This window comes from Rhinolophus ferrumequinum, chromosome 21 (assembly GCF_004115265.2).
Source record: "Rhinolophus ferrumequinum isolate MPI-CBG mRhiFer1 chromosome 21, mRhiFer1_v1.p, whole genome shotgun sequence".
In the NCBI taxonomy this organism is placed as follows: domain Eukaryota; kingdom Metazoa; phylum Chordata; class Mammalia; order Chiroptera; family Rhinolophidae; genus Rhinolophus; species Rhinolophus ferrumequinum.
In genome coordinates, this window is record NC_046304.1 from 20,836,509 (window position 1) to 20,863,043 (window position 26,535).

Genomic DNA, 26,535 nt, shown 5'->3' on the forward strand with positions numbered 1-26,535 from the left:
TGTGCTCTCTGCCTCCTGGGAGAGGGCCACCGAGCCAGGCGCTCCGCCAGCCACTGGGGCTCCTAACCCACCCGCTGGGCGTCACCTCTCCTCCTCTCCAGAATTGGGTGTTTGCCTGACCATCAAAGCAACGACTTTTTATTCTGTTTGTACTGAACCAAAACAAACAACTGTGTATAGACTGCTGTTTTCTTTTTTATTTGAAATGAGGCGTTTCAGTGTTCTTTGCCCTGTCATACGGCCTGTCGGCCTGTCTACTCACCCTTCCCTCCAACAACGGCTCCAGCAGACTGGCCGAAGACGCCGCCGCCGCCGCCGCCGCAGCACCTGCACGGCTCCGCTCTGACCTGTGAAGGAATGGGGACAAGGCCAGGAGCTAGTGTCCACCATGGCCACACGGGGAGCAGTGTGGGCCCTCGGGGCCTGCTGTGCATGCGGCTTTTTAACCCAGTGAACTAGATTAGACGTCAGCGTTTTAATTGCCCCTCTCCTCTGCTCCTTCTCTCTCCCTGGTCTCCCCTGTCTCACCCAGGAGACCATCACATGTCTCTCTTCCTTCCTCCTTCCCCCCTCTGGGGGAGTCAGGCTTTCTGCAGTCCATTAGCTTCTCACCTTGTCCCACTCCTCCTCTCCTGCTGTCAGACGGATTTATTCCTTTTTTAAACAGTGAACATTGGAAATGAGACTGGGGTGTGGTTTGATGGGGTTTTTTGTTTGTTTGTTTGTTTTTTAATTTTTGTTGTTGGGTTTTCGAACAACCTTCCCCTCCCAGGGAGCTTCTTTATTTACCTCTTAGAAATCAAACGGATGGGAGGTAGGGCACTGTGTTTCAGCATGCTTTGTTTTATGATGAGATTACATAGCAAGGCTTTAATGCCCCTGGCAGGTAAGCTTCTGCACCTCTGTTGTGCTCAGCTCTGTTTTCTTCTTCCTCTCATCTCTTCTTTGTCTTCTCTCTTTCCACCTCCTTCTGCCTCCTTCCTGTTGGCCTCTTATTATCTTTCCCTTTCTCAGATTATCCTTCCAGGTTTTCGTAATAAATTTATATTTTGTAAAAGGATTTTGTTGTACCAGGTTTTGCATCCTCACTGAATCTGACTGGCTTTTATTTTCCTCTCCAAAATCAGGTTTTTGTTCTCGACATCTCTCCCCATCATGTCCAGTCACTGTTTTGGTTTTGGCACCATCAATATCAAATGTACAAACGGTTCTTGCTAACCAACACCAGGTATATCTGATGTTCAGATGAGTTCCAATAAAAACAATTTTTTTTTTCAAAAAGTGTTCTTTCTTGAGTGCTGGAGGGCTTCTAGATTGACCCAGACAGCTCTGTGTGGCCCTCTAGACTGGCTAGAGCTCTACTGTCTCATTTGCTTCCTAGGAGACCGTTAGATCTGGGGTAAAGTGGCGGGGGGGGGGGTGGTGCTTTGGGGAAGAAAGTTGGTCTGTGAGGCCTGAAATGGGATGTGGTGTTCAGGTATCCTCTGTATTTCCAAGGCAACGGACGTGGGATGTGTGTGTGTGTTTCTGAGCCTACTTCCTTATCTGCACGATGTGGATGGCACTTACTTGGTAATTGTGGTTTGATGGTTACATGAAGTAATGGAAATGCAAGTGCTTGGAGAGTCCTGACACAGCTGTGGTTTAGTGTCCATTTGGAATCTTCAAAAGCAGATTGTCGGGGTGGCCAGTTGGCTCAGTGGTTGGAGCACGGTGCTCATAACACCAAGGTTGCCGGTTCGATTCCCACATGGACCAGTCAGAAGCAGCGGCTTGAACTTGGAGCTGAGCCGCATGGGTGGGTGGCTGGTTGGCTCAGTGGTTGGAGTGCGGTGCTCATAACACTGAGGTCGCCTGTTCGATTCCCACATGGGCCAGTGAGCTGCGCCCTCCACAACTAGATTGAAAACGACGACTTGACCTGGAGCTGAGCTACGCCCTCCACAACTAGATTGAAAACGACTTGACTTGGAGCTGATGGATGGGTCCTGGAAAAACTGTTCCTCAATATTCCCCCCCCAGAAAAACCAAAAAAGCAGATTGTCATACTGTCACACCCTGGGAATGATTCTTCTGAGGGGCTGTGGTGCCACAAGGAAGGAGGGGTGAGCTCCAGCTGCCAACTCTACTTCAGTATGAGAAACTCTGCTATTCTGTTTTTCGGTACTGTATTTCTGTGTATGGTTCCCCTTGCAGGAAGAGATTTGATTCGATAAAGGACTTGACAAAAGATTCCAAAGGGTTCCAGAGCTGGAGCAGAGGGGTTTCTCAAGCCCAGGGCAGTCCCAAGGAGCTCAATCAGGCTGCAGCCCTTTCCTTTGCTCCCTTTGCAGGTCTGATGACTTCCTCTAGACCTCTGCTGTCCAGTAGGTAGCCATGAGCCACATATGGCTGCTGAGCTCTTGAGATGTAGCTTTGAACAGGGATGCACTCACTGCACATGGAAACAAAAACCTGACTTTGAAGACTTAGTATTGGAAAAAAGAATGTAGGGCCAGCCGGTGGCTCAGGTGGTTGGAGCTCTGTGCTCCTAACTCCGAAGGCTGCAGGTTCGATTCCCACATGGGCCAGTGGGCTCTCAACCACAAGGTTGCCGTTTCAACTCCTCAAGTCCCGCAAGGGATGGTGGGCCGCGCTCCCTGCAACCAAGATTGAACAGGCATCTTGAGCTGGGCTGCCGCTGAGCTCCCGGATGGCTCAGTTGGTTGGAGCGTGTCCTCTCAACCACAAGGTTCCCGGTTCGACTCCTGCAAGGGATGATGGGCTGCGCCCCCTGCAACTAGCAACTAGCAACGGCAACTGGACCTGGAGCTGAGCTGCGCCCTCCACAACTAAGATTGAAAGGACAACAACTTTGAAAAAAGTCCTGGAAGTACACACTGTTTCCCAATAAAGTCCTGTTCCCCTTCCCCAATAAAATCTTAAAAAAAAAAAAGTAAAAATGATTAAAAAAATTTTTTTTTAAACTTACTTAAGTGTGTTTCAATCTAGTTGTGGAGGGTGCAGCTCACAGTGGCCCATGTGGGGATGGAACTGGCGTCCTTCAGAGTACCGTGCTCTAACCAACTGAGCTAATGGGCCGCCCCAGCTCAGCTTTTTATAAATACTGTATGTTGAAATATTTTGAGCATTATTTGGTTAAATATTTAAATTCACCTTTTTTTTTGTTTTTTTAAATATGGCTACTACTTAAATGAGCCGTGTGGCTCGCTTTTGTGGCTTACATTCTGCATTTTTGGACAGTGCTGCTCTAGACGTCCAGGACCACTTCCCTTCCAGGCCTCAAATAAGCTGGGTCTAGACCCAGCTGAGAGGTTCAGGTGGCCTGGGCCCAGCCCCCTCACCTAAGGACCTTTTCGGGCACCAGCCTTCATGGGGCCAGGGCTTTCTTGTGTGTTAATGAGATTCTGATGGTGTTGGGAGCAGAGGCCCAGCTCGGCCGTGGTTCTGGAGCCCTGCTGCCTGCTAGTTACGTAATCTGTGCTGCCCAGAAGGGCCACTAGATGCTGCTCTGTGATCCCTGGAAGAACAAAGCACGACTTCCTCAGGAGCCAGGGCTCAGCCTGGCTTTATTTGGAACCCCTTCTGGAAGCTACTGGCTGGCCTTGGCCTTCCCCAGGTTCGTAGGGGCAGGGGGCATGCAGAGGGCAGGGACTCTCCTGTGATGCATGGACATCCCAGCCCAGCGGTGCAGATGACATGCAGGCCGGCCCTGCTGGCAGCTACAGATAGACTATAGGATAAATAGGCTGATTGATGGGGGTGGGATTTGGAGATCTTCCCTGCAGTTCTTTGGAAAACAGCTCTGCATCATTCAGCCAGGTCTGCCTTCTGGGTCCTTGATTCTGCCATTTCTGGCAGATTATTGCCCTTTCTTCCTTGCTTCACAGTTGGAGTGGTGATGAGAGCTTGGGGGTGGGGGAGTTAGGTGAACAGAGGAGCTATGTGGTACCTTGAAACAGAGCAGGAATGGCATGGGTGGACGGGTTCTGGAGAGCCCCTTGTCAGTCACAACAGCAAGCGGGCTGGCAGTGCTAACTCATTCACGCTCTGCTGCAAACATGCCTTTGACAAGTGTGAGGAGGAGGTTGAGGTAATTCTGCCAAGAGCTCTTTGCAGGTGGTGGGGAAGGGCTGGTTGGACAAAGGCGAGAGGAAATGGGGTGGCTTGAAGTGGAGCTTGGTACTGTCCACCATGAATTGGAATAGCTACAACTGAAATTTATAGATCTAGGTAACGGGGTGGGTCGCGATGGTTCCTGGGGGTGGGTTACAGTCTTAGAAATCTAGGCATATTTGGGTAAGTGGAAAGCACTTAACCTTTGCTCAACGTCAGAATCTGAAGGGGACCTTGAGACAGCAAATGCAATGTAGACGAGGGCCAAATCAGGAGCTTGGCCTCTCCACAAGGGGTTGGAGGATAAAAGAGGGCGGGGCGGGGGGGGGTGTTCAGCTGTTTTAGGAAGAGAGTCTTTGGCCCAGGGAACCTGAAGGAGATTACTTCTTGCTACAGAGAGGGAGGGTTGAGAACAGCTCCATCTGAAGATCAGGTACACTGAGGAACACTCACAGGGAACGGCATATCCTTCATTGTCTAAGTTAAGACGACAGTTGCTGTGGATGTTTCTGAAGGGCTATGGAAGAAGTAGCCTTCTGGGTACAGAGCAATGCATTTTGCACTGTATGGTCACCATACTTCCCTAAAGTTTTCAATTGCCACTATTGATGGAGAAATCTCTGGGTAGTACATAAGCAAATTCTAGTATTTTCTGATAGCATTGCTCTGAATGGTACCAGATTTCTGTTCTGCTTAGGGCAGTAGGCAGAGCTGGCACAGATCGACAGCCTGGTATGCTAGAGTGGTCTGGTAGTCAGGGAAGTGGGCATTCTCCTGGATTGCCGCTTCCTCCTCACGAGATCCATGGGTGAGAATTTGAATTAAGATAGGATTTGAGTCTCTTCCCAGGTTTGTGGTCAAATCTGAATCAATCTCCAGAACCAAACTAAAAGAATAACAAATGAAGAATGTCCTTTGTGAAGGATCTGAGTTCTTGTCTGTGAGAGGAGCAGTTAATTAGAACCAGGATTTTACTCTGAATTTAGTAATTTTACTGACACCATTTTCAAATTACCATGTTTCCCCGAAAATAAAATCCTATGTTAGATAAGACCCGGTCTTAAAGTAAAATAAGACCGGGTCTTACATTAATTTTTGCTCCAAAAGACGCGTTAAAGCTGATGGTTCAGCTAGGTCTTATTTTCGGGCAACCCGGGTATACACGATTAGCATGAAAAACATTTAAATCAGCGGGTCAGCGGCTGGTTGGAGAAGCAGTTACTTCAGTTGTACTCTTTAAGAGATAAGAGGGCAAGTGGAAATTTCGAGGTCACATTTGTGATGAGCTTAGTATTCATTGGCTCATCTCGGACTGCGGCTGGGCCAGGGGCCTCAGGGCCCTTCCTGTCTCAGGTGTTGTGTGGGGAAGCTACGCCTCTCTAGCCTGGGTTTCCGAGACCCACCCAGGCGTGCGCATTTACCTGGGATGGGGGAAAGGAGGTCCCGGAGGGGAGGGCACTAAAACCGATGGGGACAATCCACTCGGGATGCGCGTGGAACAGCTGTCATTCAGGCAGCCTCAGTAAAAGCTTCGCCTCTCCCCGTCTTCCTCCCCGAGCTCCCAAGCTTCTTTTCGGGTGGACGAGGATGTTAAATAGAAGGAGGGGGCTCAGTGTCCCGGCCTCGGTGGATGGCTTCTCGCACCGCTCGAGAGGCAGCCTCAGTCCCGACTGGCCGCGCGTCGCCAGGGCGGGGACACGGCCTATAGCGCCCCCCGGCCCACAGCTGCGGGCGCCGCGGCGGGAACAAAGGCAGCACGTGTCTGGGCGGGGCGGCGGGTGGGGTCGGTCCTCGGCCCCGCCCCGCTGCTCCCCACCGGCCGGAGCTTGGCTGCGCGGGGCGCCCCGGACTCTCACGCGGCCGGGCTGCTGCTGTCGCGGCGGCGCAGAGCTGGCGGCGAACTGTGCGAGGGGGGACGGCCCCGGGGACCGGGCGGTTCCACGAGTCCCCGCCGCCGCCCGAGTCCGGGTCCTCGCCGGGGCGGGGCGAGTAAAGACGCCTCGGGCTCGCAGCCACATCTCTGCCCGAACCGCGCGCGGCTCGTGCTGACGACCGCGGCGGCCCCGGCTCCCGGGTGACACCAGGTCCGCCCGCGCCGGCGCGTGGGCCGCGCGCGCTCCCGAGAGGGAGGCCGCTGAAGTGCGCGCCGGGGCGGGAGCGCGGCGGCGGCGAAGACGGCCGAGCGGGGGGCGGGGCCGCGACGCCTGCAGAACCTTGGACAGAAGCTCCCGACGCCGCCGCCGCGCACGAGCCCCACCGAGCGCGGCTGAGCGCGGGGACCGCGGCGCGCATTGCAGAGGGCGCGGAGCGCAGGAGCCGCCGTCGCCAGGTAAGCCTGCGCCTCGCGGCCCCCCGCTGCCCGAGAAAGCAGCGCCGGGGTCGGGGCCGCGCGCGGTGTCGAGGCGGGGGTCTCTTCCCGCGGCGGTACGGAGCGCAGCGGCGGGCTGGGGGTGCCGCAGTGGAGGCAGCCAGGCTGCGGCGCGGGCGGGGCCGCGGAGCCCGGGGAAGGCTCGGGCGCGGGACTGGGGGCCAGGTCCGCGGGGTCCGCCAAGGCCGGGGCTGAGGAGCGCGGCGCGAGCCCCGCCTGGTGCTGAGAACCATCTTGTTTTACACGCAGATCCAAAGGGGCGGCACGCGCCCCCAGGAGCGCCCTGTCTCCTCTCCTGGGCCACCGCGGGCTTGGTGAGCTGTTTTTTCCCTCCGGCCGGCAGGCTGGGCGCGCAGGGGCGCGGGCCCCCGCCCGGCGCGCAGCGGCACCATGGGCACGGTGCTGTCCCTGTCCCCCAGCTACCGCAAGGCCACGCTGTTTGAGGATGGCGCGGCCACGGTGGGCCACTACACGGCCGTACAGAACAGCAAGAATGCCAAGGACAAGAACCTGAAGCGGCACTCCATTATCTCCGTGCTGCCGTGGAAGAGGATCGTGGCCGTGTCGGCCAAGAAGAAGAACTCCAAGAAGGTGCAGCCCAACAGCAGCTACCAGAACAATGTCACCCATCTCAACAATGAGAACCTGAAGAAGTCGCTGTCGTGCGCCAACCTGTCCACATTCGCCCAGCCCCCACCGGCCCAGCCGCCCGCCCCCGCTGCCAGCCAGCTCTCCGGTTCCCAAACCGGGGTCTCTTCCTCCGTCAAGAAGGCCCCGCACCCTGCCGTCACCTCCGCGGGGACGCCCAAGCGGGTCATCGTCCAGGCGTCCACCAGCGAGCTGCTACGCTGCCTGGGCGAGTTTCTCTGCCGTCGGTGCTACCGCCTGAAGCACCTGTCCCCTACGGACCCTGTGCTCTGGCTGCGCAGCGTGGACCGCTCGCTGCTTCTGCAGGGCTGGCAGGACCAGGGCTTCATCACGCCCGCCAATGTGGTCTTCCTCTACATGCTCTGCAGGGACGTGATCTCCTCCGAGGTAGGCTCCGACCACGAGCTCCAGGCTGTGCTGCTGACCTGCCTGTACCTGTCTTATTCCTACATGGGCAACGAGATCTCCTACCCGCTCAAGCCTTTCCTAGTGGAGAGCTGCAAGGAGGCCTTTTGGGACCGCTGCCTCTCTGTCATCAACCTCATGAGCTCCAAGATGCTGCAGATCAATGCCGACCCACACTACTTCACACAGGTGTTCTCGGACCTGAAGAACGAGAGTGGCCAGGAGGACAAGAAGCGGCTCCTCCTAGGGCTGGATCGGTGAGCCCTGTAGCCTGCATAATGGCTCAAGGATTCAATTCATTTTTAAAAATTTATTAAACAAATCAGATTTTATGTACAGTATGTCTATCAAAGCCACCAAGGGCCTCTCCTGGCCCACCTTCTCTCCTTGGGGTTTTCTTCAGCCCTGCCAAGAATTCTGGGCGTTTTTGAACTCCAGAACCTTGTGCAAAACCCAGAAGATGTATTCAGAGCCACCCAGGCCCCTGACCTCCTACTTTGGGGAATTCAAAGGACTGACCTGCTTCTGCCACCTGCGCCCTTGCTGGACCAGGGCAGGTGAGGCTGTCTGCTGCTCCTTGCCTGGGAGCTGGAGAGGGGCCTCTGGCCAGGTGGCCCAAGGAAGAGTGAGCGCTTCTGGTTGGAGGCCCTGTTCTGGCTCCTGTTTTGGGTTGTCCGTTCTCCCAGAGGCTCCTGGAGCAGCCGCCTTGACTGAGCTCTGCCGTGGGTTGTGAGGCAAGATGCTGCTTCAGTTGAAGAGAAGCCGGCCTGATGCCCAGATTGCGTCCTGTTGTTTGGCCGTACACAACCCTGGTTTGCTCTCTTTTCTTTTTTAGGGAGAAGGGCTTTCCTGTAGTGGAGACACGGAACTTGTCCCCCAGCCCCCTTGTCCCCTGCTCCCAGCTGTGTTGGTAGTATTGGTTAATGAGCTGGTTTGACTCATGAAGTTCTTTTATTTTGAGTCCCAGCTAAAGAGGTTGGGGTGAAGCTGGGGACAGCTCCTTTACTGGGTGAATTTTTCCTTTGGATAATGCAGCTCAGTCACCCTGTGGGGAAGGCCAGGACAGCTGCAGTTGCCCATTATCAACCACCTGCCTGCTGGGCAGGTCGGGGTGCCATGCCTGAGACTAAGCCAGTGCCCACCGAAGGGCTAAGGCCTCTTGCTGGTGCACATGACATTTGTTCTGCAGAGCTGGAGGGTGGGGGGTGGTCATGATGTACCCTCACCCCTACCCCTGTTAATTTAAAACTGTTCCCAAACAGTTCAGTGTCTTCTGAAGATGAAGCCTTGCCCAGCGAGGCCTAGTGAGACAGCTGGATCTTGGGGACAATTACAAGACAGGAGTAGAACTCCTGATTGCTTTGGAAGCCTGCTGGTTCTACAACTGATCGTTTGCAGCTGCTGGTTTGGGTTTCGAATTTAGTGGCTGTAAAAACACATGATGTGTACTTAATCAATTTTCTTCCTACGTCTCCCAGATTGGTGGCTTGGGACTTGGGAAAGGACCAGGAGAAGGGAGCAGTCTTCCTCCATGGCCCATCACTCCGGCTTTGGGGAACAAAGACCAGTGTGAATGCTATAGAGAATTCTCTCTGCCCAATCCCCCAGGGAGTGTTGGAATGGGTGGCTGGGAGGGGGGAGGGAAGCCAGAGGGTCGTTTTACATAGGATTAGGTCCCTGGTGGCTGCCAATTTCAGCACAAGCACTACTGAAATTCACATGAAAAGAAAGCTGTGAAATTGAGGTCCCAGTTTAAGAGCCCTGGAGCAGAGCTTGCTGGGCCCGAGGTATGCCCGGATGTGAGGAAGAGGGCCTGGCTGGGCCGGAGCATTTGCCCCAGCTGTGCCTCAAGGCCCACGTGCCGAGCCATTCCTGGGATGGCCAGATGATCTGATGCAGAGCTGGAAGGAACCTGCGGCTGCTGGCACAGACTTCACGAATGCAGCGCCTCTTCTCTGCTGGAGTTGTCACACAGCCTGTCTGTTCAGATCCTGCTGCCACAGGCGACCTGAGGTAGGAGGCCCTCAGGGGCAGCGGCACCGGAGGCATGGAAGAGGCTGGTTCAGGTGCCGAGTTTCAAGAGGGGTGTATGTTTGCAGTCACTCGGTTGGCTGGCTGAACTTGGCCTAAAACTGTGCAGTTACGTTGCATCCACAGGATTCCAGTTTTGTGTGTTTCCTTCTCTTGCTCTATATTTATTTTTTTAGTTTTTGGAGGAGGTGCAAATTTCAGGAGTGGTTGGGGACTAAGGAAGTAACTGGTTCTATCAATGTGAATGAAGCCTGTCCTGCTGTCCTCCCTCTTGTACTGGCCTTCAGTATTGTGTAAAGGAACTGAGACACTTAAGTGTGAAAGCAATGAACCCATTTGACATGCTGCTATGAAGACTACTTTTAGGACAACAACAACAAAAAACAAAAAAAAAGGAAAAAGGAAAAAAACTAACCAACAACAAAAAAACCCCCTTATTCTTTAATTGTTGCTTTTACAGTGATATTGTGCATGCAGACCAGGAACATTTTGTGTCGTAAGAAAAATAATCTTAGAACAGATGGCTGTGAAAATTATACCCGTGCACAGAACAAGTCACAGGAATAATAGTTCAGGATTTGGTTTTACTCTTTCTTGTAAAGCTGAAGGGTTGATATATTCTTTCCATGCAGTTATTAGAATTTAGTTTTGTTCCAACAGTTGTTAAACTTGCAATGAAAAGAAAATGTGCCATTTTTTTCACTCGGAATTATTCATAGCTGTATATTTGAAACTGCTAATTATACAACGTGCGATGTATGTTGGGTTTTTAGTGCAATTTCTTCTGTAGCTATTCTTTGACCAAACTGTGGGTATTGTTAATATTAATTTATATTTGTCTCATTTTGTATGTATGTGTAGTGTGTTTGTAAGTATGTGTGGTTTATAATCTGACAAGGTCATGAAGCTCAGTTTGGCTGTAATTTAATTCCCCTTCCCTTATTTTTATTTATTTTTGTACCGTGCTGATTAAATAAAATGCACTGACCATCCATTACATAGACCTCTTTTGTGGGCACATCATTCATAAGCAGGCTGGGGTCCCCTTTTATAAATCATTCCTGCTCTCAACATAATTGGATTTGTGTTACGGGGAAGGGAAGGGAAACGGGAGATGGGAGGAGGGCAGGGATAGGGGAGAGGGCTTAACGTGCACGTTGATGTTAAGGTGATTAAGAAAGAAGCACAGGTTAAGTCAACTCTGGTTTAGTAGCTGCTGGGCGGGGCAGGCGTGGCTCCCTTGGCTTGGTGGCGCTGGGTGACTGGGACCTCTGGCTGGGGAGAATCAGGCCCAGGCATGCCCCGGTGAGGGCTGGCTGAGTGGTCTTGCAGGGGCAGCACGCCTTAAACCTCATTTGTGGAGCATGGCTCTAAGGCTACTGCCCCCACGTGTCCTGGGCCTGGCTGTGCTCAGTGCCACTGCCCAGAGGCTCTCAGGCCTGGTGTCCCTGTGGCCCACCCCTGCCAGCTTTGCTCTGCAGGTTTCTGTGAGAGATATCCAGCCCTGGGGCTTCCAGATAAACAGCCACCCAACCCATAATCGTGCAAGGGTGGGGCTCCCTCTGGCTGTGCGGGCATACTTTGGAGATACTACGGGTTTGGTTCTAGACCATCGAAATAAAGCAAGTATTGCAATCAAGCGAGTCAATCTTTTTGCTGGTGGAGGGTCTTGCCTTCAGTTTGTTAAAAATGCAACACCTGTGAGGCGCAATCAAACGAGGTGTGCCTGTATCGCCAGTGGTCTCTACCCACTCAGGCCACCAGTCTAAGCTTCGGGACTAGGTGGTGGGGACTCGGTCCTCCCCAGGCCCTGCACCTGTGGTCTGGAGCTGTCCCTGGGCACGAGGAAGGCATTTCTGCTCAGGTTGCAACTTGAGAGCTATCAGCCTAGAGATGAGGGCCACTCGCTTTCTTCAGGGCATTTCCCTTGGTCTGAGTCACAGAAGCCTCGCCGCACATTCTCTCCCACCGATGACCGGGTCGCATTCTGTGGCTGCCGGGCCCTTGCCTCGTCTGCAGCTCCCACCACCATGAAGTTCCTGATTTTGTCTCGCCCACTCATTCTACTGCCATTCCCACTGTCCCCCAACCAAGCCAGCTTGGGGAGAACCTGCCTGGCTGCCATTCAGACCTCTCCCCAAGCTACAGCCATAGGAATCCCAGCCTTTCCTTTTATAAAATACATGCTTTGATTTCAGTAAACTTGCAAACATTGAACTTTGAGTCTAGTGCACAGGCTTCACAATGGCGGAAGAAAGTGTTTGAACTCCACTGCATTTCCCCCTTCATTCCTTCCTACAGCTTCCGAGCTTCCTTCTCGCTCACCATGTAATATTTTTGTTCAAAAGCCTCAGGTAAATTATCCTCTCTTGTACCTTATTTGTGCTTGATGCTCCCTTCCATCCTCTGGGATGACAGTTGACTTCATGTAAGCCAGAATTTCACAATTATAGGTAGTTTCCAATTACAGATAAGCAGAACACTTTTAAAAATAAGATTTAATGCTTTATTGCTCTTGATGGTAAATCAAAATATGCTTTAGAAATAGTTAATTTAATGGAAAACAGGAATATATGCACCAACCCATAAAACTGCATTGAACTAAATCAAGAGAAACACTTCATTGCATACAATCAATGTGTCTTCCTGCCTTCCCCTGGCACCTGGAAGCGTTGCTGTGGTGTCGCCTGACCTTCCCGATCCTCCTGCAGTTGCCACACGGACTGCTCTTAGGACATCATGAAAAAGTGCTTGTGACGCAGGCGGGCCTCACGTCCTCAGCCGGGAGGCCCTGGAGCTGGGCTGAGGGGCCATAAGCAAGGTGGAAAGGTGGGAGGAAGGACTCGACACCCTCCTCTTCCTCTCGAGCCTCTGAAAGGCACTCATTTGGCATGTTCCGTTTTGGTGTCTACAACATACATTTGCATGTATCTAGTGTAAAGCGACGAGTTGGCGGGGATAAGTGGAATGGAGAGGCAACGTTCCAGTTAAGATGGTTCCACTACTGTCAAGATGATTGGCAAGACTACGAGCGCTGCTAAACGGGGGTGGTGGCGCCCCTGGCTGTGCAGGCAGCTAGCTGAGCAGGCTCCGGGAGTGAGAGTGGGTTTCCAAGGGCAGGATGCTAATCGGTTCGTCATTGCAAATAGCACACGGTGCAAATGTCTGCAGGCCCTGGGAGGCAGGGGTGGGGGTGCGCAGGAGACCCGGCTGCTGGGACATCGGCGTCAGCAAGGTGACCATGTCAGGTCATGGGTGAGGCACAAGAGGCTGCACTCAGGCACTTGGTGTGTTTTGTGGGGTCAGGGTGGCAGGACGGGACCGTGCGGGGACGGAGGCGGGGAGCAGAGGGCAGCATCTGTGGCAGGAAGTGAAGAAAACGTCAGCATGTCCCTGTTTTACACCCTGCCAGGCTCCTCCTGAGGCGTGGGCTCCCCCTCGGCCCTTTCACCACACAGGGTGCCCTGAGTCTCCTTGCAAGGCTCCTGGCAGGGGGGCCCAGGCTGCCCAGAGGTTCGCGGCGTCCCCCTCAGCGGAGGCACCACAGGGCGGTCTCAGGAAGGCATCTGAAGGCGTGTGCTTTCTGCGGGGCAGAGACTGGCAAGACGGCGCTGTACTCCTGGCATGGGGCCCGTGTGCCCAGCAGACGGGGTCTGTGTGCGGTGGGGGTGGGCATCCTGGCCTGGCCTGCAGTGCCAGGACCCCACGCTGTTCTCTGTCCCTCTACTTCCCCGAATTCCTGTGTGCTCCGACCCTCCTCTCCCAGTCCTCCTTCTCCAAAAGAGTATGAAACAGAGGTGTTGGAGGGGGGAAAACGCCAAGTGCCTGACTGCTCCCCCAGCCCCTGCAACTCCATTTTCTTATTAGTACTCCTGACAAGAGTGTGGACACAGCAGACACGATATCTGATTTAGCAAAAATAAGTGTCAGGTAATCTGGGGCGCAGGCTGCATGGTTAAGCAAGGTGATCCTTGGAGCCCCCACTGCTCTCTCCTGGAGAGGGGGCGGGGGAGCAGGGCAGGCTCCGGGCAGGCTGCACTGCCAGCTGGGTGTGGCTGTTTTGTTGGCCACTGGCTCCTGGGCTGAGGGTCTGGCCCTACAGGTGAACCTGCTCACCTGGTGGCTTTGGCTGGCTGTGGGGGAGGGGGTCCCTCGAGGAGCTCTGAGAAGCTCCCTGAAGTCAGGTCACAAGGGCTGCAATCATCTCGAGGGCAGGGCAGAGGGGGCGGCAGGATGGGCTCACGGAGAGAGCAGGGCTACATCCCCAGCTCAGCTCCACCAACCTCCCTGGGGGGCACATCTTTGGTGGGGGAAACTGTCCTAGGCTCCCCCCACTGTCCCTTGCAGGGCCAGCAGCTGGCCAATGGGTCCAGGCACACTAACTCGACTTGGCCAGTCCAGGGAGGCTTCCTTCACTGAAGGCACCATCACGTGGCCTCGAGGTGTGAGGTGGTCTGGATGTCAGGGCGCCGGGGTCTTTGGTTTGTTGAGCGGGGACCATGGGCAGTCGGGGCAGCGAAGATGGGGAGCAAAGGAAGCCAGGAAGAAGCCCTCAGGAGAGGGGCCTGAGAGAAGGCAGAGAGGGGCTCCTCCCCCAGCAGGACCCTTGCGAGCTGATTTCTATTGGGCGGCAGCAGGGATCAGCAATTAGATGGGGACCTACGCTGCTGAGTGGCAGCGCTCCGGGCTCCAGGCGGGGCCCCACTGGCTGAGCGTCAGTTCCCGGGCACGCTGAGGATGAAGCCCGAGCGGTTCTTGGTGAAGTCGGGCTGTGGCTGGTTGAGCCTTGTCTCCACGGAAACGGTGCACTTCTTCCCATGCAGGCTGCACTGCACGGGGTTGGTGACGTTGACTTGAAGGTGACGCTTCTCACTGGGAAAAAACCAGACAGACAGGCAGTCAGCAGGCGGCCAGACGGGGTGATTTCCCCACCACCCTGGGCCAAGTTCTCGTGGGCCTCAGAGGGGCCCCAGGGCACACGGGCACAGGCGGCTTCAGCGGAGGGCTTGAGACGCCCCCTGAAAGACAAGGGCAGGAAAGACGAGTGCTGAGCAGCTTCAAACCAGGGCCTCAGAGAGCAGAGGGGCTGAAGTTCTGGCCTTCGGCCGCTGCCCGGCTCTAGGGCACCCAGCATGTTGAGCTGGAGCAGACGAGGGGGTAGAGGCAGTGGAACCACAGCCACCCAGTCTCTGGCCTGAGGCCCGAGTCACATGGGCTTAAGCTGTCAGCAGGGTGGCTTGTCATGAGGAGCCTGGGATCTGAGGCCTGAGTAGTTTTCAGTTCTCTTTGATTGCAACAGGGAGCCCTGGGAAGGTCTGAGTCCAGGGATATATGGAGACTCCCCCCTGCCCCCCATACTCTCCCCGACAAGAGAAAGGTCTTCTAGGAGTCCCTGGTTTGCCCCTGCCTGTCCAGATGTTAGAACTGGGTCTGATTCCCTGCGCAGGTGCTTTTCATCCAGGGGCCTGGGCTTTGCCACCGAGCACCCGAGCCACGTGTGCTGGTGGACCCCACCACCCAGGGAGCTGGGGAGGGAGGTCAGTGCCGCGTGAAGACCTGGGTGGTGGGAGCTCACGGAAGCTCCCCCTGCCTGGGAGCCCATGTCGCCTGCTGCCTGACAGGAACTCAGCCAGGGCTCCGAGTGGGGGAGGAGGCCTGAGGTGTGGGTGGTGGTCGGCTGTGTGCACCTACTGAGCAGAAGCAGACTCTCCTTCAGTTCCTCACGTCACCCAGAATGCACTGCAGAAGCAGCTGATTTTAAGAACTGAGAAAGTTGTCGAAATAGGCTGGCACCTCAGGTGGCACAGTCCCACGCTGTGCCTTGTCAGCTTTCTTTGCGCTGGGAAGTGAGAGGAAAAAGGAGCAAGGCCCGCTGGCCCCGGGGCCTCCAGGTGGGATGGGCTGGCTCTGGTCCCAGTGCTGTGTCTGCCTGCATTTGTCTGGGGCGGCATCAGGACGTGGACAGGCTGGGCCCCCGTGAATACTCTGCTGGGATCTTGGACGAATGTTGCTCTTAGTGTTGAGGAAGGAATGCAAAGTGTGTGCACTGCAAGGGGCAGGCCAGGCGGAGGCCAGCACACAGCACACGCTGCATGCCTGCCCAGCCTGGACGCGCTTCCCTGGGCCACGCTGAGTGTGAGGCGCTTTCTAGGCACCAGGGGCCTGGGAAGCACAATCACTGACACCTTTTCCTCCTGCCCTGACTGAGGCAACCCGTCCTGGCCACCAGCCAGCACTCAGGCCGCAGGCACTGCCCGCCTCACGCTAGAGCACCTGCCCCAGGCGTTTCCCCAGGGTGCCAGTGTGCACACCCCACGATGGACCCCACAGTCTGGGAAGTCATGCAAGAGGTTCTCACGCCTGTTTCCTACCTGCTTTTTCATTCAACATGTTGTAGAGGCAGCAAATGGACACAGGAAGAGACCCATGGTTAGCACTTGTGGGCATTAGGTGTCTAATACTTAATGTCTTATCAGCTGCAGCTAACACCTTGGCTGAGACAGCTATTTTTAACCAGATTTGGACATAAAAATAGCAGAGCCCATCAGAGGCAGTGACTCAGGCACTTCTCCATTCCTGTGGGATCCAGCCCTGCTGTGCCGGGTAGATGCATGGCCATGGCTGCTCGGTCTGGGTGTGGGGCCCTGAGGCCCTCGTCCTGGCCTGGAGCAAGCAAAGGTCAGCACAGCAGCCCTACCTGCAGCTAGACTTGCCTTCAGGACTGGGCTTCCCACCGGCCGGATCCTGTACCTTTGCTGCTGATTCCCAAGCTTGGGCAGCTTCCCTGTCAGCCCAGCACCGCCTGTGGGTCCCTCCACGCTGGCCTTGCATGCTATGGAAGAGGCCCTGGCAGAGACCTCGCCTTGCCCTGGCCTCCACGGGGCTGTGTCCTTCCTCTAGGCCACGGCTAGGGACAGGCTCTGCCTCCCACTTCCTGCGTCTGCCCTCCCTTATCTGTGGAGCCTGGTACAGTAGTACGCACATGGGGCATTCCAGAACCACCTGGGGACTCAAAGGCTTAGGGAAAGGGTTCTACAAGGGCCACATTCCAAGTCAACTTGTAAAAACTAACGAAGAGAGAGAATATGAATCACTAGCCCACCCCATGTTCATTCACTCAGGACATGCTACTTTCAACACAGTACTTCCGTCGGGAGACCCCTCCCAGCCATGAGTTCAGCATCAGCAGAGTGGCCCGATTTCAACCTTCCTCTTTTTGAGCTCTGTGCATCTCTAGTATCTGTCCTATAATCTTAGTGCAGGGCTTGGGCTGGTGGGAAAACGAAGAGGAGCAAATGGCTATTATAGGACGGCACGCCAGGATCACAATGGTACAACTTCACCTTGAAAACGGAGCCCCTGGGAGGGGGTGGGGGTTGCAGGATAAAAAGAAACAGCAGACAACCACTGCTCCAGGTGGCTGGGCTCAAAGCATCTCTGCCACCTTTTTTGTGTCCCAGTCCATCAGCACTATGGAGTCAACACTGGCTGAGGGAGGAGGGACAGTCCCCTTCCTTAGGGAGCAGAGCTAAAGCAGAACTGTGCTCTGGGAGAGCCAACCCGATAAAGCACAGTAACCATCATTTATTTATTTTAAAAATTAAAAAAAAAAAGTTTTTTCTGATTACAGTTGACATACACTATCATATTAGTTCCAGGTGTACAGCATAGTGATTAGACATTTATATAACTTACAAAATGATCCCCCTGATAAATCTAGTACCCACTGACACCATCCATAGTTATTACCATATTATTGACTATATTCCCTATCCTGTACTTTACATCCCTGTGACTGTTTTTATAACGGCAATTTGTACTGATTTATTTCACTTAGCATAATGTCCTCCAGATCCATCCATGTTGTCACAAATGGCAAGATTTCATTCTTTTTTTTTATGGCTGAGTAATACTCCATTGTGTGTGTGTAGTATACACACACACACGCACATAGAGAGAGAGATAGATATAGAGATATAGATGACCTGTCTTCTTTATCCAGTCATCTATCCATGGACACTTAGGTTGCTCCCAACTCTTGGCTATCGTAAATAATGCTGCAAGGAACATAGGGGTGCATACAGCTTTTCAAATTGTGATTTGGATTTCTTTGGATAAATACTCAGGAGTGGAATTGCTGGGTCATATGGTCGTTCTATTTTTAATTTTTTGGGGAACCTCCATAGTGTTTTCTATAGTGGCTGCACCAATTTACAATAATTGATGATAGCCATTCTGACAGGTGTGATGTGGTATCTTATTGTGGCTTTAATTTGCATTTCCCTGATGATTAGCCATGCTGAGCATCTTTTTATACGTCTATTGGCCATCTGTATGTCCTCCTGGGAGAAATGTCTATTCAGGTCCTCTGCCCATGTTATAATAGGATTTTTTTGGTGTTAAGTTGTGTGAGTTTCTTATGTATTTTGGATATTAACCCCTTATTGGATGTATTATTGGGGAATATATTTTTCTATTAAGTAGGTTGTCTTCATTTTTCTTGATGGTTTCCTTCGCTGTGCAAAAACTTTTTAGTTTGATGCAGTCCTATTTATTTTTTCTTTTGTTTCCCTTGCCCGAGGAGACACGTCCCCCCTGCCCTCCCCAATTATTCCCCCCCAAATATTACTAAGAGCAATGTCACAGAGTTTACTGCCTATGTTTTTTCTAGGAGTTTTATGGTTTTGGGTTTCCTATTTGTAAATATAGTCTTTAATTCATTTTGAGTTTATTCTTGTATATGGTGTAAGAAAGTGATCCAATTTCATTCTCTCACATGTATCTGTCCAGTTTTCCCAACACCACTTATGGAAGAAACTGTTTTTACCCCACTGCATATTCTTGCATTCTTTGTCATAGAGTAATTGACCATATAAGTTTGGGGTTATTTCTCGATTCTCTATTCTGTTCCATTGATCTATGTGTCTGTTTTTATGCCAGTACCATATTTTCTTTTTATTACTACAGGCTTGTAGTATAGTTTGATATCAGGTAGCGTGATACTTCCAACTTTGTTCTTCTTTTTCAAGATTGCTGTGGCTATTTGGGAGTCTTTTGTGGTTCCATAGAAATTTTTAAAGATTATTTGTTCTAGACCTGTAAAAAATGCCATTGGTATTTTGATGGGGATTGCACTGAATCTATAGATTGATTTGGGTAGTATGGACATTTAAACTCTATTAATTCTTCCTATCCGTGAGCATGGCATATGCTTCCATTTATTTGTATTTTCAATTTCTTTCTGCAATGTCTTATAGTTTTCTGAGTACAGGTCTTTCACCAAGTGGTTAAACTTATTCCTAGACATTTTATTCTTTTTGATGCAATTGTAAATGGAACTATTTTCTTAATTTGTCTTTCTGGTAGTTCATTATTGGTGTATAAAAATGTAACCGTTTTTGAATATTAATTTTGTATCCTGCTCTTTTATTGAATTCATTTATTAGGTTTAATAGTTTGTGTGTGTGTGTGTATATTCTTTAGGGTTCTCTCTATATAGTATGTCATCTGCAAATGGCAGTTTTACTTCTTCCTTTCCAATTCAGATGAGTTGTATTTATATTTCTTGTCTGATTGCTGTGGCGAGGACTTCCAATACTATGTTGAATAAAAGTGGTGAAAGTGGGCCTCCTTGTCTCGTTCCTGTTCTTAAGGAGAACATTTTTAGCTGTTCCCTGTTAAACATGAGGTTAGCTGTGGGCTTGTCATATAGTTGGCCTTTATTATGTTATGTTCCCTCTGTCCCCACTTTGCTGAGAAGTTTATTTTTTTAAAATTTTTATCATAAATGGATGTTGGATTTTGTCAAATGCCTTTTCTGCATCTATTGATATGATTGTAAGATTTTTATCCTTCATTTTGTTTATGTGGTGTATCATATTAATTGATTTGTGGATGTATTTTTTTTTTACAGTGAAAAAAATTTTTATGTTTAGAATTAGCCAGCTGGACTAGATGATCCCCTTTTGTTGGCAACAGCCAAAACGTCATAGTCAGGAGTGGAACTTACGCCTTCTTCTGTCCATCAGGCCTGACCAGGGTGCTGACCTTGGCCGTGTCAATGTCATAGAGCTTCTTCACAGCCTGTTTGCTCTGGTGCTTGTTGGCCTTGACGTCCACAATGAACACACGTGTATTGTTGTCTTCTACCTTCTTCATGGCCGACTCCGTAGTTAGGGGGATGTGATGATGGCAAAGTGGTCAAGCACGTTTCTCCTGGGGACGCTCTCCTGAGGATATTTGGGCTGCCTTCAGAGCCGCAGTGTCTTGGGCCTTCGGAAGGTGGGCGACGTGCGGATCTTCTTCCTCTTCTTCTTCTTCTTTTTTTTTGGTGGCTGTGGACGCCTTTCAACAGTGCTTTCTTTGCCTTCAAAGCCTTGCTTTGGCTTGGCTGTGGCTTTGGGAGGAGCAGGGGCTTCCTTCTTTACTTTCAGCGCCATCTTTTTGAAAAGCTGATTTGTGGATATTGAACCAGCCTTACATCTCGTGAATAAATCCCATTTGATCATGGTGTATGGTATTTTTAATGTATTGCTGAATTCAGTTTGCTAATCTTTTGTTGAGGATTTTTGCATCTATGTTCATCAGGAATATTGACCTATAATTTTTTTCTTTTTCTTTCTTTTTTTTTTTTTTTTGCAGTGTCTCTGTCTGGTTTTAGTATCAGGGTAATATTGGCCTTGCAAAATGAGCTTGGGAGTCTTTCCTCCTCTTCAATTTTTTGGAGTAGTTTGAGAAGAATAGGCATTAGTCCTTTGAATAAAAGAGTTTGGTAAAATTCACCTGTGAAGCCATCTGGTTCAGGGCTTTTGTTTGTTGGGAGTTTTTTGATTATTGATTTGTTAGTAATTGGTTGGTCTGTTCAGATTTTCTGTTTCTTTCTGAGTAAGCCTTGAAAGGTTGTATGTTTCTAGGAATTTATCCATTTCTGCCAGGTTGTCTAATTTGTTGGCATATAATTAATTGTTTGTAGTAGTTCTTTATAATCCTTTGTATTTCTGTGGTGTCTGTTGTTACTTCTCTTTCATTTCTGATTTTATTTATTTGGGCCCTCTCTCTTTTTTTCTTGATGAGTCTGGCTAAAAGTTTATTAATTTTATTTTTTTAAAGAACCAGCTCTTGGGTACATTGATCTTTTTTATTGTTTTAAACTCTACTTCACTTATTTCCACTCTCATCTTTATTTTGTCCTTCCTTTTACTTACTTTGGGTTTTGTTTGTTCTTCTTTTTTTAGTTCCCTTAGATATAAGGTTAGATTGTTTATTTGAGATTCTTCTTGTTGCTTGAGGTAGGCCTGTATTGCTATAAATTTCCCTCTTAGAAGTGCTTTGGCTGTGTCCCATAGATTTTTGAATCATTGTGTTTTCATTTTCGTTTATCTGAAGGTATCTTTTGACTTTGTTGTAAACCCATTCATTGTTTGATAACATGTTATTTAGCTTCCACACATTTGTGTGTTTTTAGTTTACTTCTTGTCATCGATTTCATACCATTGCAATCAGAGAAGATGACTGATATGATTTCAATCTTAAATTTATCGAGACTTGTTGTGTGGTCTAACATATGGTCTATCCTGGAAAATGTTCCATGTACACTTGAAAAGAATGTATATTCTGCTGCTTTTGGGTGAAATGTCCTAAAAATATCAATTCGTTCCGTGTGGTCTATAGTGTAATTTAAAGTCATCATTTCCTTGTTGATTTTCTGTCTGGGTGATGTATCTGTTGACGTCAAGGGGGTGTAAAAGTCCCCTCCTATTACTGCATTAATGTTAACCGCTCCGTTTATATCCATCAACATTTGCTTTATGTATTTAGGTGCTGTTACACTGGTTGCATAGATGTTTATGAGAGTTATATCCTTTTGTTGGATTGACCCTTTAGCATTATGAAATGCCTGTCTTTGTCTCATGTTATAGCTTTTGTTTTAAAGTCTATTTTGTTTGATAAGTATTGCTGCCCCAGCTCTTTTTGGTTTCTTTTTGCATGAAATATCTTTTCCTATCCCTTTACTTTCAGCCTGTGTGTATTTTGATCTGAAGTGGGTCTCTTGTAGGCAGAATATGTATGGGTCTTATTTTTAATTCAGTCAGCCACCCTATGTCTTTTGGTTGGAGTATTTAGTTCATTTACACTTAAATTATTGATAGGTATGTAGTTATTGCCATTTTATTGTTTTCTGATTGTTTTGTAATTCTTCTCTGTTTCTTTCTTATTCTCTTGCTCTCTTGTATATTGATGAGCTTCTATTGTCGTTTTTGGATTCCTTTCTCTTTATTTCTTGTATATCTCTTGTAGGTTTTTGGTTTGTGGTTACCATGTGCTTCATATATACCAAGCTGTGTTTATTACAGTCTATTTTAAGTTGATGGTCACTTAAGTTTGAACATTCTCAAATCATTACAATTTTTACTCACCTCCTCCATGTTTATGTTTTTGTCATTATTTTTCACTTGTGTATGTGTGTCCTTAAATTATTGCTGTAATTACACATGGTCTTCCTACTTTTGCCTTTTAACCTTTGCACTAGTTTTATAGTTAGTTGATACACTGCTTTTACTAAGTGTTTGCCTTTGTCAATGAGAATTTTTTTCTTTCCTATATTTTCTTATTCATATCTTTGATCTTTTCTCCTTAAAGAAGTCCCTTTAACGTTTCCTGTAATACAGGTTTAGTGGTGATGAATTCCTTTAGCTCTTTCTTGTCTGGGAAGCTCTTTATCTCTCGGTAGATTCTAAATGATAGCTTTGTTGGGCAGAATAATCTTAGTTGTAGGTCTTAGCTTTTCATCCTTTGAATATTTCATGCCACTCCTTTCTGGCCTGCAAAGTTTCTTCTGAAAAATCAACTGTCTTATCAGAGCTCCCTTATACATAACTAACTGCTCTTCTCTTGTTACTTTTAAGATAATCTCTTTGTCTTTAACCTTTGGTATTTTAATTATGATGTGTCTTAGTGTGAGCTTCTTTGGGTTCACCTCTCTACACTTCATCAGGTTAGGGAAGTTCTCTGTCATTATTTCTTCAAATAGGGTTTCAATCCCTTGCTTGCTCTATTCTCCTCCTGGTGTCCCTGTGGTGTGAATGTTGGTACACTGATGTTCTCCCAGAAGTCCCTTAAAGTATTTTTAAAAATTCTTTTTTCTTTTTGCTGTTCTGATTTTTTCCTGCTACCTTATCTTTCAGATTGCTGATTCAGTCCTCTGCTTCATTTAATTTATTGTTGATTCCCTCTAATGTATTCTTCATTTCAGTTATTGTATTCTTCATTTCTGATTGGCTCTTTTTTATGATTTCTATCTCTTTGTTGAGATTCTCACTGAGTTCATCTATTCTTTCCCTAAGTTCATTAAGCATCCTTATAATCAGTGTTTTAAACTCTATATTTGATAGATTGCTTGTCTCCATTTAGTTTAGTTCTTTTTCTTGAATTTTGTCCTGTTCTTTCATTTGGGACATGTTTCTTTGTCTCCTCATTTTGGCTGACTCCATGTTTTTTATTTATTTTTTTCTTCTATGTATTAGGTAGATCTGCTATGTCTCCCCATCTTGGCAGAGTGGCCTTATATAGTAGGTGTCCTATGGGGCCCAGTGGCACGTCTTCCTGTTCACCTGAGCCTGGTGCTCCAGGAGTGTCCCTTGTGTGGGTTGTGTGTGCCCTTCTGTTGCAGTTGAGCCTTGATTGCTATTGGCACATCAGTGGATGAGATTGATCCTTAGGCTGATTAGCTGTGAGGGCTGGCTGTGACTACAGTGGACAAGCTGTTGTGCAGGGGTGGACTCCACAGAGTGGGAGTCATTTTAGCGGGGCTGTGGTGCCAGCCAAGTCTGCCTTTCAGGTTTGTCATTTGTGGAGCTGGTTAGGTGGTACTCTGGTGTGGTCTGAGCTGGCCAGTGGGTGTGTTGGTTCTGGAGCACCTTGGGCTCTTGTGTAGACCAAGGTCAGCCACTCTTTGTGCCCGACTTGGGGTTGCCTGCTAGGATCAACAAAGTGATCTGAGGTTGGCTGCCACTTTTGCTGGGCTTGGTGGCACTTGGGAGAGGCTATGCTGTGAATCGTGGCTGGTTGTCACTTGTGCTGGGTTTGTGGTTGCTTAGTTGAAGCTATGTTTCAAGCCAACACTGGCTGCAGCTTATGTCAGCCTTGGGGCCACCTGATGGGAGTTACAGTGCAAGTTATTGCTTGTGCCAGGCTTGGGGCTGCTTAGGAAGAGGTACAGAGCAAGCTGAGGCCAGGCACTGCTTGTCTGGGGACCTATGAGAGATATTTTGGAATGTCCGCAGCACAAGCTGAGGCAGTCCACTTGTATGAAAAGCCACTGGAAGTGGCTCAGTCCTGGAGTGTGAACTGGGTGGGGCAGGGTCTCAGGAAATCATTAAGGTGGGACAAATGGTATTAGCCAGGTTAATGGAAATTCAGATATGGTCCCCACCTGTGTCTATATGCTGAGTCGGGGGATGGCTCAACAAAGGAACAATGGCACCTGGCAGCACTTCTGTCCCTGGAGAGAAATGCCCTGACCCAAGCCCCTCTAGCTGTTGCCCTGAAGCTAGTCAATTCAGTTCCTCTCTGTATGTCTTTGGTGTTTTTTGAGCTGCCGCCCCCTCCCTGGGGCTCAGAGTGAATGAGTTTGTGAGCAAGTCTGTATGTGGCCCCTAAAGAGGAATGCCTGGGACTCAAGCAGCCCTTCATCTTACTCGGATGCAATCCCTGCTGGTTTTCACAGACAGATGTTATGGGGACTTTTCTTCCTGGCACTGATGCCTCAGGTTGGGTAGCCCAGTGTGGGGCTGGGACCCCCTTGCTCCTCAGGGGTGACCTCCACAGCTTATATGTCCCTCCTGATTCTTAATTGCTACACCTTTTTAATTAAACACCATGAGTGTGGGAACTGCCTGTTCTGTATCTCTGCCCCTCTTAGCAGTCTCAACGTGGATGCTTCTTTATATCCGTAGTTACAGGACTTTTGTTCAGGTAGTCTTCAGGTGGTTTTCAATAATGATTGTTCTATAATTTAATTGCAATTCTGATGTGGTTGTGGGCAGAGGTGAACACAGTGTTTACCTACTCAGCCATCTTGAAGTAACTATCATTTGGACTGTGAGGGTGACCAGAGGCCACCAAGTGCCAAAATGAATTGAGAGTCCAAGAAAGCAGAGGGTATGGACATGATGGATGCAGATAAGTTCTGTGCCCCCTTTCCTTTCTCTGTCCCACCCCTCCTGCACCAGCCCTGCAGCTGTTCAGACCCCTTCCTGGTGGTCCCACATGCTGTCCTAGGACAGGCGGTTGTCCTCTCCTTCCCATGGGTGATGCTGGCTCTCTGGCATTCCACACTACAGGCCCAGACCAGAGGGAGGAGGAGCCTGGCTCGGCAGGAGAGCAGGGGGTGATGGTGCAGGGCATCACTAGTGTGCAGAGCACATGATGCCTGGCCTCGCCTCCATCTCCTCTCAGCCACATTTATGCAGACTGCCCCCTCTCCTAGACTACAGATACCGATGTGTCGCAAACATTTAATTCCAACCTCCCAACAACATCCCTCAACTGAAGGAGAATTGATCAGAGATATGTTAGGGAAGAAAAGGCAGCGTTCAATGGGGGTCCCCACACTTGCCCTGGATTTCTGCTAGGGGTCTTCTCAGTTAATCTGAGATCTCTCCTGATTCCTTTGAGGTCTGAATGCAAGAGCAGGGCCCTGAGGGCTGGAGGGTCTGGAGTCCTGCACAATCCTTTTCCATGTCATTCAAACCTCCAGGAGTCTATCTCGTGCAGCCATCAAATGTGCATAATAAATGGGCTCTTTGCCTACCTTATGAGTGAAGGTAAATGGATGAATAACTATCCATCCATCCATGCAGCCACCTGCTCTCCATCTACTTGCTCCATGTCAGGCACTGTACTACGCCCTGGAAATACTGAAAATGAATGCATGGCCAAGGTAGGGCGTCTTCCCCCCGCCTCAGCAAGCTGCCTGCCCACAGGGGCCTTGCAGAGTGGGGAGTGAGTCTTCCACTCTGAAAGACGTGAAGCCCTGTATGTGGGGAGCATATACTGTCATTTCGCTTGACAGAAGGAACTTTCACTCCTTCCTCAGTGAAGTGCAAAGCACCTCCACAAGAGATGGTTCAGGAGAGCTATTACTGAATCAGTTCATGTTCTGTACACATTTTTAGCATAATTCGTCATTCCATATGAATGCTTCTGTTCCTTTCCTTGGCACAGCCCCGTATGGCTCTACCCTGATTCCCAGTCTGTCTTCATGGGGCTTTTGTGGGGTTTGAGCACAAACGGGTTTGAGAGTGGCTACATGTGTTGAGTTTATAACAACACTGAGGGCAGGAAGAAGAACCAGCCTTCTGGTCTGAAGAGCTGGGCTAGGCAACTCATGGCTGGTGTCATCCACACACTGCCATCGACAGACAACAAAGCAAGACAATGTGCATGGAGTCTGGTGGTTCCTCAAGAAGTTAACCATAGAATTGCCACTCAGCCCAGCAGCAATTCCACTCCTGGAGATACACCCACCCAAAGAACTGAAAAACAGGTATTTGAACAAAACCTTGTACAGGAACGTTTACAGCAGCATTATTGGCAATACATGAAAGGTAGAAACAATCTGAATGACTACCAACTGATGAATGGACACACAGAATGTGGTATGCCCAGTCAGTGAAATAGTAGTATTATTCAGCCTTAAAAAGGAGCAAAGCACGGCTACATGGATGAACCTTGACAACATCACGGTCCATTTAAGAATCCAGACACACAAAGCCACATGTGGCATAATCCCACTTATATGACATGTCCAGGCAAATCTATGAGACAGAACACAGATTAGAGGACTGGGGGCGTGGCGGGACCACTTCTCGTCGTACGGGGTTTTCTTTTGGGGTGATGAAAATCTTCTGTGGATGGTGTGCAACTCTATGACTGTCCTGAATGTGACGAATAGTAAGCGGGTGTAT

The 26,535-nt window shown here is 49.8% G+C and overlaps 2 protein-coding genes across 4 annotated transcripts in view; one reads left to right on the forward strand and one right to left on the reverse strand.

The window, feature by feature from the left end:
- The first annotated feature begins 3,521 nt into the window (after positions 1-3,521).
- CDK5R1 (cyclin dependent kinase 5 regulatory subunit 1) lies at positions 3,522-10,227 on the forward strand. Of its 2 annotated transcripts, none has more exons than XM_033091584.1 (2): positions 3,522-3,619; positions 6,734-10,227. In XM_033091584.1, exon 2 carries the CDS (start codon positions 6,875-6,877, stop codon positions 7,796-7,798), a length of 924 nt encoding a protein of 307 aa, XP_032947475.1. In that variant the 5' UTR covers positions 3,522-3,619; positions 6,734-6,874; the 3' UTR covers positions 7,799-10,227. The 2 variants fall into 2 exon arrangements, with proteins under 2 accessions (XP_032947475.1, XP_032947473.1); XM_033091582.1 differs by lacking the exon at positions 3,522-3,619 and adding an exon at positions 6,291-6,445.
- A 1,819-nt stretch (positions 10,228-12,046) lies between these two features.
- The window catches only part of MYO1D (myosin ID), a 287,794-nt gene continuing 273,305 nt past the window's right edge, over positions 12,047-26,535 (reverse strand). For both annotated transcript variants that reach the window (XM_033091580.1, XM_033091581.1), the window contains exon 22: positions 12,047-14,440. In XM_033091580.1, coding sequence (XP_032947471.1) covers positions 14,284-14,440 — 157 coding nt within the window. In that variant the 3' untranslated portion in view covers positions 12,047-14,283. The remainder of the gene's footprint in view (positions 14,441-26,535) is intronic.

Coding starts and splice junctions, on each gene's coding strand:
- CDK5R1 (XM_033091584.1), top strand. CDS start 6,875: ATGGGCACGGTGCTGTCCCTGTCCCCCAGCTACCGCAAGGCCACGCTG.